This window comes from Sphaeramia orbicularis, chromosome 19, assembly GCF_902148855.1.
Source record: "Sphaeramia orbicularis chromosome 19, fSphaOr1.1, whole genome shotgun sequence".
Lineage (NCBI taxonomy): Eukaryota > Metazoa > Chordata > Actinopteri > Kurtiformes > Apogonidae > Sphaeramia > Sphaeramia orbicularis.
The window spans coordinates 2,763,516-2,776,511 of NC_043975.1; the positions used below are offsets into that span (position 1 = coordinate 2,763,516).

Genomic DNA, 12,996 nt, shown 5'->3' on the forward strand with positions numbered 1-12,996 from the left:
ACTTTAAGGAAATATTGATGTTTTTATCTCAAATCCTCACAAACAGGATATCTGACAGCTGCAGACATGTGTCCCAAAACTTTTGTCCATATAGTTTATAAATATAGTAGATAAAAGGTCACAATCACCTCTGAGGATAAACAATGGAGCTGATGTGGAAGTGTCAAAACCTGCAGTTCCTCGTATGGCCACTTGAGGCACCAGAAACAAACCAATACCCATAGACTCCCATGTTAAAATGACCAGATTTACAGAGAATTAAAAGCTTTTACACTTTTGGTCTCTACAGATAAATTCAACATTCATTCAATCTGTACAAGGTCAATTTTTCAATAATAAAAAAAAAAAATCTCCCATTAAACTTTAAGGAAATATTGCAGTTTCTATGTCAGATCCTCATGAACAGGACATCTGACAGCTGTAGACATGATGTGTCCCAATACTTTTGTCCATATAGTTTATAACCATCAGTATTTCCATAAATTTTTGACATAATTTGCTGGATGGTTTAGATTTTCAGACCAGCCACAGGACGTTAGGACAGAAGAAAAAGGACGATAAGAGGGAAGAACCTGAGTATTTGTGGTTATGTGAGGAGTGTTTTTTGTATTTTACACCAGTGACGTGAACATAAAACAGCGTAACGTGTCCTGGTCCTTGGACGGTAACTCCTCACCGTCTGTAAACAGCGGCTCTGGGAGTTTCCTGAAGAATGACTTGAGGAGGCTGCTGATGACGTTCAGGTCCTGCCATCGCTGTGGACACAGAACACACACTGACTGTAGGATCATCAGAATAAGACGACCACGACGGCGACTGTTTGTTTTTATCGCACCTCCTCGGCCGTGTTGATGTCCAGGCCTTTGTTCAGATGTTCCTGAAGGTTGGACACCATGGCGTTGTTTCCTGGGACTCGATAGATGCCGGTGTATTCAAGACCTGACGCCTCCACCACACCGCAACACATTTCTACGATCAGAGGAACGAACTGGAGAGAAGAGAGGAGGAGGAGGAGGAGGAGGAGAAAGAGGAGGAGGAGAGGAAGGAAAAGAGGAAGGAGGAGGAGAGGAAGGAGAAGGAGGAGGAGGAGAAAGAGGAGGAGAAGAAGAAAGAGGAGGAGGAAGAGGAGGAGGAGAAGAAGAAAGAGGAGGAGGAGAAAGAGGAGAAAGAGGAGGAGGAGGAGAAAGAGGAGGAGAAGAAGAAAGAGGAGGAGGAGGAAGAGGAGGAGGAGAAGAAGAAAGAGGAGGAGGAGGAGGGGAGGAGAGGAAGGAGAAGGAGGAGGAGAGGAAGAAGGAGAGGAAGAAGGAGGAGGAGGAGAAAACAAAGATGGAGGAAAAGAAGAAGATGAAGGAGAAGAAGGAGCAGAAGAAGGAGGAGGAAGAAAAAGGAGGAGAACAGTGTTAGTGACAGATTCTTTTCTTTTTGTCTAAAATAAAACTAAGTGTTGAATAATTTTAGGAACAAATTGAGCCTGTTTTTATTACCTCCGCCAAGGAGGTTATGTTTTTGCCAGGGTTTGTTTGTCTGTTTGTCTGTCCGTTAGTGTGCAACATAACTCAAAAAGTTATGGACAGATTTGGATGAAATTTTCAGGGTTTGTTGGAAATGGGATAAGGAAGAAATGATTAACTTTTGGGGGTGATCGGGGGTGGGGGGGGCCCACGGGGGGGGGGGCCACTGATCAGCCTTGGCGGAGGACTGCGCTCTCCGAGTGCTTCTAGTTTTGTATGTGTTTGTAAATTCATGTGGATGTTTAAAGTCTGTGTTTGATGTGAGTGTTTTCAGATGTTGTCTTATTTACATCTTCATCTTTAATCTGTACAAAAACCTGGTTCATCTGGTGTTTATTTTACTTATTTCAGTCAAAAACATTAAACTTTCTCTTAATCCTTTAAGATTAAAGTTATTCTACATTAAACATCAGTACTGAGACGTTAAAACTAAAAACAGAAGACTTGAAAATAAAAAACAGTTTCACTCCTTTTTCTACATGTGTCATGTGACATTGTGGTCATGTGACATTGTGGTCATGTGACGTGTTGACGTGTGGTCCTGCTGTTACTTTGTGGTTGAGGGCGGGCTGACAGTCCTCCAGGCGGACGCCGAAGGCCTTGGGGGCGCCGCTCTTCTTGGTCTTCTTCATGATGTTGATGCCCCACAGCGCCTTGTTGTCGTCTGAACAGACACGGGTCATGTGACTCTGGGTTCATTTATTTTTATTTATTTATTTGTTTTTATGGCGTTTACAGCGTGCGTCCGTACTGACCTGTCCTGGAGCCGCGGTTCACTGATGTGTTGTCGGTTTTGGCGAGGAGGAAGGGCGGCATCATGCGGTGGCTTCTGGGAGACGTGTCCGGTTTGTTTCCTGTCAAACTGAGACACCAAGAGAAAACAAAACACATTATTTACATCCAAAACCAACACATGACTGCGGAAATATAATATAAACAGGTTTATTTATTCATGTCGTCAAATTAAACAGAAAATGTATTAGTATTTTCCTGCTGTTGAATAAGAACAAAGATTAGATTTTCCTTTGCATTGCCATTCTATTCTATTCTATTCTATTCTATTCTATTCTATTCTATTCTATTCATTTTTTTTGGTTTAATGTTGTGAAAACATCAAAAATAAAAATCAAATCACAAAATAATACAACTAGTGTATTTTCATTTCTTGTGATTTTTGTGTTTTTTTCTCTTTCAATATTTACCTTTTACATAAACCTCATGTTTTGGCATCATTTCACATTTTAACATTTTTTTAAATTTATTTATTTACATAATTTTTTAAAATGTTTTTTGTCTTTTGTGTTTGTTTTTGCAAGTTCTACATAGTGTTTTAGTTTTTGGCTCTTTTGCGTCTTGTATGGAACTGTGTTTTTGCATAATTTTCTATTGTTTACCATCATTTTTGACTGGCAATATTTATTCATCAAACATAAATGCACTATTTTTATAGACTTGTTCATACATATATATACTGTTAATAAAATGTCTACTCAGATGATATGACTATTTTTATTTTATTCTACTTTTTGTTTTATTTTTACTTTCTGTAAACCTTTATATTCTATTTTCTTATTTTACTTTTATAATTTTATATATGCTCTATTTTATTTTCTTATATATGAGTTTTTCATTCATATTGTTTCACTGACTGGAGCAGCACCAATAATTCAATTGCACCCAATGATAATAAAGTCTATTCTGATTCTGATCATTTTTGCATCTTTTACCTTGTTTTTGGGCTTTTTTCTATCTAACATAATGTTCTCCTTTCATTTTATATTGATCTTGGTTGTAAATTGTAAATAAAAATAAAGTCTAAATAAATAAATAAATAAATAAATAAAACCACAACTAATCATCTGTTTTATCTCAGGACCAAAAATCCACCTTAAATTTGATGATTGAACTTGATCTAAATCCAAACTTTTTTTTTTTTTTTTTAATTTTTTGTGGCGCATCAGAAGAAAAAGAGTCGAGTTACTTCTGAAAACAGGAGAACTGAAGGGACAAACACACACTCATCCTGAAAACGTCTTTGCCTCCAGTCCTCGGCGCCGTCGTCTTATAAAACAGATGACTATGTTGTTATTCACGTTGTTTGTTTAAGTCATCGATTGTGACGGACGAGGCCTGAAGCTGCGCTGACCAGTAATTACACAAAGGCCAAGAGACAGTTCCAGCACAAACGTTTGTCTAAATATAAAATAGAAACCAAAAAAAAAAAACCAGACGTAACCTGACGCTGACCTGTGTTTTCTGTAGTCGTTCAGCTTCTTGTTGATGAGAGCTTGTCTGGAAAAACCGATCTCCTGCAGCGAAAAAGAAAAGACGAATGAGGTCGATTTGAACAAATACAGAAACTGGAACGGACTTTTACACTGAACGTCCATTAGAACTGATGGGGTTTTAGTTTGGAAAAAAGTCAGATAATGATGGAAGATGACATCAAGAACTCAAAGATATTCAGTCACAGAAGAAAGAAAACAGAAAATATTATATATTACAAATACATTATGTTTAACAAGACTCAAGGATGTTAATAGTGACATTGAAATACATTTAGTCTCATCGCATCGACTTCATATGACCTGTTTATTTTCTTCTCCTGCTAAAAAAACTAAAGAAAACAAGGGAAAAAATATAACAAAAATAAAAAAAATGAAAGACATTACAAAATGAGCAACAAAAATCAACAAAAACAGATAAAAGCAATCAAAGAAATAAGCAAAAACAGAAGAGAATAATCAACAAAACAAGAAAAAAACAAAAAGAAGAAAATTAACAATGAAGTGAACAAAGAAGGTAACGAATAATCAACAAAATTATCAAAACTTAAGAAAATGAATGACAAACTGAACAAAAAAGTAAAAAAATAAACAACAAAATGATAAAAAATGAAAAAATGAGAAAAAAAACAATAAAAAACAAAATAAGCAATCAACAAAGAAATCAAACATTAAAAAAAAGAAAATTAACAAAATGTACAAAAAAAGTAAAAATAATGAACAAAATGACAAACAAAATAAAGAAAATTAACACCAAATTGAACAAAAAAGTAAATCAACATTGAGCAAAAGGATAAAAAAAAAATTTAAAAAGAAGAAAAGTAAAACCAAAATGAACCAAAAAAGGAAACCATAATCCACCCAGTGTGAGAGTGGGCGTGGCCTGACCTCGTTGTCCGTCTTGCTGTTCTCGCGGATCACTCGTATCCATGCCAACATGTCGTCGCGGTCCTCCGCCTGCAGCAGGTATTCGCAGAAGTCCTGCGTGGTCAGCCTCAGCGTGTGCTTGCGTTTGGTTTCGCTGTAGGCGATGTCGATGAGGCAGCCGCGGATGCTGATGGGCGGGTGCTCGTCCTGGCCGGGCCCCGCCCCCGCCCCGTGAAGCACCGCCTCTCGCTTGTCCTTGTAGAGGAAGAGCGAATGGGAGCGGAGGACGGAGAAGACGCGTTTCCACGGTCGCATGCCACCTCCGACTTTCTACAGAAAGAAACGACAGGAACAGGGAGTCAACGTGGAAAGTATCCCGGACGAGCCCCCATATTGTCTTCTGAGCCGAGCTGTGACACGGTTCACTTCAGCTTTTTTTTGTCAATTATCCACAAAAACAGAGCAGATCTGAACTAACTGAGCATCTCTGGAGGTCTGATCCATGGAGGTCCCATGGAGGTGTCTTTATTTACTATATAAATAAATGTTTACTATACTCATGTTTGGTATCTTTTTTTTTCAGCACAACTTCATCTATCTATTATTTTTTCACTTTAACCTACTATATCAACATAAAAGGACAAAAAACACACAAAAAATGTACAATCTGATTTGAAAAATGTATATAATTTATTGCATAAATAACACAAAGATGGTTAATGAATCTTTTCAAAGACTTTAAAAGTGAATATTGGTTCCAAATATTAGGTATAGAAAATCTAAATTTTAATAAATTAAAACTATACTCAAATATTTGACTGGCCCTTTGCTGCAGCAGCAACCTAACCCATGGGTTAGCCACCTTTCCAACCTAAAGAGCCGTTTTGTCTGGAAAAAAATAAAGACATCTGACTGGAGTCATAAAAAAATTATTTACATCCATCTAAAGTTTATCCTGAGGTGGCTGCTCTGCTGCAGCCTGTTTGTGATTAGTTTTTTAACTTTGCATTTGCATTATAATAATGCAATGTCTGGTGCATTTATGAAATTATACAACTACAAGAAAGAAAACATTCAAGATTTGTACAATTTTTTTAATGATGGACACTATTTCCAAAACCTACTTTCGTTGTGTAATGGAGAAAAGTGCAACTTTCATGTACAGTGGCTTACTTACAAAACTACGAACAAATGCAAATTGAGCATCTTGTATTGAATTTGCCAAGAAAATAATCCATTTTGGTTTTTATGCTGTCAAAAAAATATTTTACTCTGTGTAAAGCCTGCGCATTTTTACAGATGGACAAAGTTAGAATACATTTAGGCCTATAACGATGTTAAAAAGTAATGACTCATTCAGTTCATTTCAAAATCTTCCTTATGTTTTTTGACCAGAGGAGCCATAGAGAGATGCTACAGAGCCATTTTATTTATAGGCGCCTTTCAGAATAAATGTATTATTATTATTATTATTTTATGCTTAAATTATCCCACAAAAAATAGAACTTAAACTTCTAAGTACAGTGTTTGGTGTGACTTCTAAAACCCACCTTTCCCTTCTCAGTTAGAATCTGTTTGTAGTGTAACCATCCTTCCTTGCGAACGTCGCTGAAGGTGATGGTTCCCAGTTCGGAGGTGGAGTGGCGTTTGGACCGGGCCTCCTCCTGGGCTCGCAGGCTTTCCAGAGACTAAAACACACAGAACAGGTCCAGTACATGACAGGATACGACGTGGTCCAGTCTAGTTCTTACAGATCTATGTCGGTACTCACCCCGTCGATGAAAAAGCTCTTGACCCTTTTTGGTAGTTTACTGTGGAGAAGAGGAACAGGAGTTAAAAGAGCGAGTGGTACGGTGGACGCCTACTGTCTGGACTACGGTCCACGTTAAATCCACATCGGAGGTCCAGACTTACGAGAAGACCCGTCCCTCTTCCCTGAAGGTGTTCAGACCCTCGTCGCAGGACTTGGACCTCTCGGTGGTGATGGCCAACAGGTACGATGAACGACGACTTTTAATACTGCCTGGTTCAGAAGAACAACGTTAGTACAAAGAAAAAAAAACTTTAAATATGAAATGAATGATATGAGACATGATCAGAAGTGGATGAAAACATGAATGTGAGTGAATGGTTCCTGTGACTGAGTGATTATTAGGACATGATCCTGGTGAAGTAAAGGGTTAAACTTTAGGTTCTAGTCCATTCATATGCTACTGAATTCATTAATAAGTTATAGGAGATAACAGCCCTAATTCTGCACCGCCCCCAAAAAGAGGCTCTGTTTGATGAGAGCTGAAGTTAATGATTTTAGCGTCTTTCAGATTATTAGTAAATGCTTTGTTAGAAAATTAGTTTTAGTTCTACCACTGAAAACACTTTAAAGGGTTAAATGAACAAACTTTAAAGGTTCAATATGTAGAATTTAAAAGTTCTGCTTTTCTGCATGATAATATTGTCCTGAGTGAAAATAACATAATGCAAAATTTTTTTCCAGATTCAGAATTTTTTTCATAAATGTCCTTTTACAGTGAACATCTGCTTCTTCTTACTTTCTTTCTTTTCTTTTTTTTTTTTTTAAATAAAGTTGTGGAATTCTTAACACTTGTTCCCAAAACACAGTTTGGTTTCAGGAGGTAAAATGTTCAATATGTCAACTTTAAAGGTTCAATACAAACCCTATACGGCTACTGTGTTTAGTCGTTAGCTAACTTGAATGTTAGCTAACTCCATTTTTAACCTATCAACATTCTTTATTGCCTACATCTGTAATGAAATGATATAATTGCTTAGATAACATTACAAAATAATCACATGCTAAGGCTCTAGTGCTAGCTTTCTCAACTTGTGGTTCGTGGCCCAAATGTGGTTCGCAGATTTATTCCAAGTGGGTCGTAAAAAGTTTGGTTTTAAACATGAAAATGCAGGAATAAAAAAGGATAGAGTCACGTTTTTTGTTTTTAAAATAATAATCTCTAAATGAAATGATGAGAATTTATAAAAGCTAACAATAATCTTCTGACTCTGATGTTTTCTTGGTCTTCTGATCACTTATCAAAACTTGCTTTAAAATGCTGGTAATTCAGTTCTCTCCTGGTAAAAGAGGTTTAGTGTTCAGAACAAAATGAGCATAAACACAATTAGCGTAAACTTCAGAACCTTCAAATCTTGCACATTGAACCTTTAATCTGAAATGTAATCCAAATCCAGGATCATTATGTTGTCATTTAGTGGGTGAGTGGGACTCACTGCAGTCCTGGGAACGCAGTTGGACAAAGGGGGAGATGGAGGAGGGGGTGGGGGAGACAAAGGTGGAGGTGAGGGAGGCCATAGTGGAGGCCCGGTGACTGGACACCACAGAGCAGGCTGGGACATAGCAGGCCTGGAGGTCAGTGCTAGGACTGGAGGGGTCATCTGCAACCAGGCCAGCAACCGAGGGGGGGGGGGTGGGGGGGTGAGAGACGACCGATTAAACAACAAGACAAGACAACACAGGCTCAAAGTGTCCTCTGAATGGACGCACTCACAGGCGGACATTTTGTTTTTTTTAAGAGGGTTTGGCGCGCAAAGGATAATGTTCATCCTGCTGTGTTCAAATGTTATTATTTCATATCCTCCACCGGACTGTATTTCAAAATAAAAGACTATATTTAACACGCAACATCTCTGAGTGCTAATGCTAATCTCCAATGCTAATGCTAATGACCTAACCGTAATGCTGACAGAGATCAGGAGCTTGTCTCCAAGAGCCTTCAACGGCAGCTCATTACTCCTACTGTATACGAAGTGCTAATGCTAATTGGTAGTGCTAATGACTTGACCACACTGCTGACAGAGATCTGGAGCTAGTCTCCAAAGGCCTTCAATGCAGGTCATTGCTCCAATTGTATGCTAAGTGCTAATGCTAATTGTTAGAGCTAATGCTAATGACCTGACCATGATGGGCTGCTGAAGATCTGGAGTTAGTTTCCAAGTACAAGTGCTTCAATAGCGATTAAATGCTACATGCTAATGCTATTAGGATTGGTAAAATGCAGAAATTGACTTTTCCTTCATTGTCAACAAAAAAAGAGTTAACCTTAACCATTAAACTTTAATATTTCCTAGCTAACATAACCGTTTCAGACTGCTGTAAGGGTTAGCATCACGCTACTAAATATTACTGACTTAACCAGAACATTTTTTTTAGTGTTTTTGAATAAAAATACAGCAAAAATTAATTCACATCTCTCCTGTTGTATCATAGTAACATAATTGAACATGAGCTGTTGTAGTTAATGGTTTTGTCAGATGTGACCACAGCAGAACAACATTTACATTTTGCTAATATTTTGCTAATAGTGTTTTTAATTTTAACCCTTAGCCTGATGTTACAACAAAATGTCTGCCGTGTGAATTCAGACCATGAGGTGTTTTAGTTACTGAAACGTTTCTGAGGTCGAGCTGCTCTGGAAGCAGAAATGTTCAGTTTTTAGCCAATATTCAATAAAATAAATGCCTTGGTTATTTACTTACTAGGACTAATTACTTCAATGTTAGCTTGAAGACGCTTTTGCTGTTTCATTTAGGCGATTGCTCTAAAATTTGACACATGGATTTGTTAAAATATTGACTGTAAATGTGCAAGTGCGAACGAACTGGGAACTAAAAATCGGCTTCTTATATCGGAATAAAGTATGTTTTCCGTTGTATTGTAGGAAGATGATTATTGAGGCAACTTTTATAACTTTTGCAACTTGAAAGTAAAATTATGACAATATGCAATATTATTCATTTATTTCAACTTATTAATTTAAATATGCAGGTTTCTTTTTAGATTTTTAACTAATTGACTTCTAAATTAATTGTCTTGTGCGTTAAATGTTGAGTAACTTTTCTGGAGGTGCAACCAAATTTAATAAATAATAAAGTTTCTTATTTTATCTTATCAGTTTTATACTACATTACAGTGATATTCAGTGACACAGTGTATGAAATCTAAAATGCACTTCATTATAAATAAATAATGAGAAATCAGAGTGATAAATCGTGGACGAAGCTTCCAGTATCCTATTACATTCTAATGTGTGTTCTATTTCCAGAGCAGCTCTAATTTAATGAAACGTCAGAACTTAAACTCAATCTAACATTGATTTGCACAAAACATTATCTGTACAGAACAGACACCAGTAAAGGTTCAGAAATAAATAAAAAACACACTATAAATGTAGTATAAAACACACAAAAACTACATGAACTGACCATAGAAGAGGTTATGGGAGTGTGTGGGATTTGATCATCCCATATGGAAACGTAATATATGACATAAAAGTCAATCAGTGAAGTTAGTTACATAGAGAAAAACAGGAGACAGTGAACGCAACAGGAGATGGTGAATCCGAAAGTAGACAGTGTACACAACAGGAGACAGTGAACGCAACAGCACAAGGTGAACGCAACACTAGATAGTGAATGCAACAGGAGACAGTAAACGCAACCGAAGACGGTAAATGCAACAGTAGATGATAAACGCAACAGTACACGGTGAACAGAAGGGTAGACAGTGAATGCAGTGGTAGACAGTGACCACAATAGGAGACGTTGAACGCAACAGTGGACAGTGAATATATCGGTAGAAGGTGAACACAACAGGAGTAAGTGAACGCAACAAGAGATGGTGAACACAATGGTAGACAGTGAACGCAACAGGAGAAAGTGAACGCAACAGGAGACTGTGAATGCAACAGGAGACTGTGAATGCAACGGTAGACAGTCAATGCAACAGAAGACTATGAAATGCAAGAGTAGACAGTGAACGCAACAGGAGACAGTGAACGCAACAGGAGACAGTGAACGCAACAGGAGACAGTGAATGCAACAGAAGACAGTGAACACACCAGAGTGTCACATATATCTGTCACATGTACATGTATATGTGATGTTTGTGTGTATGCGACATATATTTTCACTCATCTGTTATTATGTCATACTTTCTGTACAAAAAGTTCATATATGTACAAATATTACATCTGCATATGGGAATGACATGAACAGAGAAATACTGTCTGAACAACTGAAAGAATCACTGCATGAGTCGTTTAAAAACATGTCTTCCATATTCTGTTGTGTTATTGGTGTGTTCATGGTCCCCAGAGGAACCCACTCACCTATGAATGGAATGGAGGACAGGGAGTCGTATGCGTGCTGGGCCAGGCTCCCGTTGGCCCTCCGGGTTGGACCGGGTCCTCCAGAAACAGGGGAGGGGGTCCCACCCGGTGAGGGGGTCAACCCCGGGGGCTCAGGAGACTCGACGGGGGTTGCATAGTTGGGATGTCGAAGCACCTGATTGGGCGTCCGACGTCCTGGGGGAGGTTTCTGCCTCAGCACCACCTCCTGGTTCAGGGACACCGGGGACAGGACATCCCTGTCCTCCCCGAGCCTGGACCTGTCGTCCTCTGGGGCCGGCATGGCGGGGGTGGACTGGGGCCTCGGGGAGGGCCCCCCCTCACCGTCCGAGGGGCTGCTCCTGCTGCCGGGGCTCCAGCTGTGGGTGGGGTCCCTGAAGGAGTGGGCCTGTTGGAGGAGGTGCCCGGCTTTACGGGAGAATGAGGGGCTGTAGCTCCTGTAGCCCACCAGCTCCTCCTCTTTGACCCGCCTGGTCTGAGGTTCGGCCACCTGCTGACCCGACTGCCGGCCACTGGGAGGCGCCGTGGAGGATGACGTGACCGGACATGTCATGGCGGGCTGGTGCTGATGATCCTTCTGCTCGCTGAATTTGGCGGTTTGAGGATGTGGAGTGTGTTCGTAGTGTGGTTTGACGAGTGCGGACGCTTGTGCCAGTGTTTCCACCGAGCGGCCGTAGTTGTGCTCGTACTCGGCGTAGGCGGCGAGTAAACTCTCAGAGCACGACTTGCTTCCTGGTCCGGAGACTCCGCCCCAACCCCCGAGCCAATAGGAGTCGTGGGATGCAGCGGCCGCCTGGTGGTGGTACATGAGGGTTTCTCGTCTGCGTTGCTCGGCGGCGGCGGCGGCAGGTCCAGGCGCGGGTCCCAGTGCCAACCCCAGCCCCAGCTCTGCCAAGCGATCCTGAGATATGCTGCGGTGGCGAGGGGACATGCGCTCCGCCGCCTCCGCCTGGCTGTAGTACCAGTCCGACAGCGCCTGGTGGCACAGGGCGTCGGCGTGTGCTCGGGCCGAGGCCGGGAGGCTGCTCTTCCGCGGTGGGGGCAGCGTGGCCGAGGCGATGGCGGCGTTGTGGTTAGCGAAATGAAAGTCCAACGCGCTGATGGCCGACGAGGAGCGACCTCGGTGACGCCCCTGTGGACCGAAGTGAGCGCCGGAGTCCTCGGGACCCCCGGACCAGCCGGAGGTCGGGGTCGAAGCGGCAGGGGGGCGGTTGTCCAGGGGCGAGGTGGCGGGGGCGGGGCGGCACTGCCAGTTGTCCAGGGGGCTGTGGAGGGCGTGGCCGGGCTGGGGGGCGGGGCTGGACTTGGCGGTGGAGTAACAGAGGGGTGGGGGCTCCGGGAGGCTCTGAGCCTCACCGGTGTACGGCTTATTGCCTTTCAGGTAGGCGTCCTGGGAGTACGCCTGAGGACGGACACGCCAAGACGCCAAGTAAGACAAGACCAACAACAACAACAACAACCAGCAGGAACAGATGAAGGACAGAGGGAGGAGGACGACGCATGCAGCTGTTTATCAACCAGAATGTAAGATCTTCATCCCAAGTCTTCATTTTTTTATTTTTACTAGTTTTATCATATCTTGTATTTTTTACCTCAACGTTTGTGCAGCATGTGTGTTGTTTTAAATGCGCGATAGAAATAAACTTGACCTTGAGCTAAAACAGCAGCTGTGGTTCCATGTAACTGTTAACAAAATGTAGACCTACAAACAATGTAAACGGAGAAATTGAAGAGGTTTTTTTTTAATTTTACATGAACCTCAAACATTTATTTAACGCTGCTTTAACCCATAAAGACCCAGTGTTTCTTTTCTGGCAGATCCAAAATAGTTTTTTCTCTACAGCCACGGAAAAAATTCTTAGACCACCCCTTGTTTTCTTCAGTTTCTTGTTCATTTTAATGCTTGGTCCAACTAAAGGTCCATTTGTTTGGACAAATATAATGATAACAACAAAAATAGCTCATAGTAGTTTAATTTCAGAGCTGATATCTATCCATTTAACATGTTTTCTTGATTAAAAACAAAATCACTTCAGTTCTTCCATCAATATCTATGGCACTGTACTGACAAAAACAGTGCTTTTAGGCATTCTATGTTTTCTTTTCTGTCTGTTTTAGTCACATGACACACAGGAGTTAGGACTGGATTACATAACCATTGTTTTTGATGAG

General features: G+C 40.6%; 1 protein-coding gene across 4 annotated transcripts in view; it reads right to left on the reverse strand.

The window, feature by feature from the left end:
- Positions 1–12,996, reverse strand: part of LOC115439268 (rho GTPase-activating protein 23-like) — a 70,403-nt gene that overhangs the window by 8,340 nt on the left and 49,067 nt on the right. For 3 of the 4 annotated variants that reach the window (XM_030163087.1, XM_030163086.1, XM_030163085.1), the window contains exons 7-17: positions 10,807–12,226; positions 7,910–8,074; positions 6,578–6,686; positions 6,435–6,474; positions 6,214–6,351; positions 4,685–4,993; positions 3,759–3,820; positions 2,267–2,373; positions 2,063–2,175; positions 836–988; positions 677–755 (exon numbers count right to left, since the gene is read on the reverse strand). In XM_030163087.1, coding sequence (XP_030018947.1) covers positions 677–755; positions 836–988; positions 2,063–2,175; positions 2,267–2,373; positions 3,759–3,820; positions 4,685–4,993; positions 6,214–6,351; positions 6,435–6,474; positions 6,578–6,686; positions 7,910–8,074; positions 10,807–12,226 — 2,695 coding nt within the window. The remainder of the gene's footprint in view (positions 1–676; positions 756–835; positions 989–2,062; positions 2,176–2,266; positions 2,374–3,758; positions 3,821–4,684; positions 4,994–6,213; positions 6,352–6,434; positions 6,475–6,577; positions 6,687–7,909; positions 8,075–10,806; positions 12,227–12,996) is intronic. The other variant, XM_030163088.1, reaches the window with a different exon arrangement.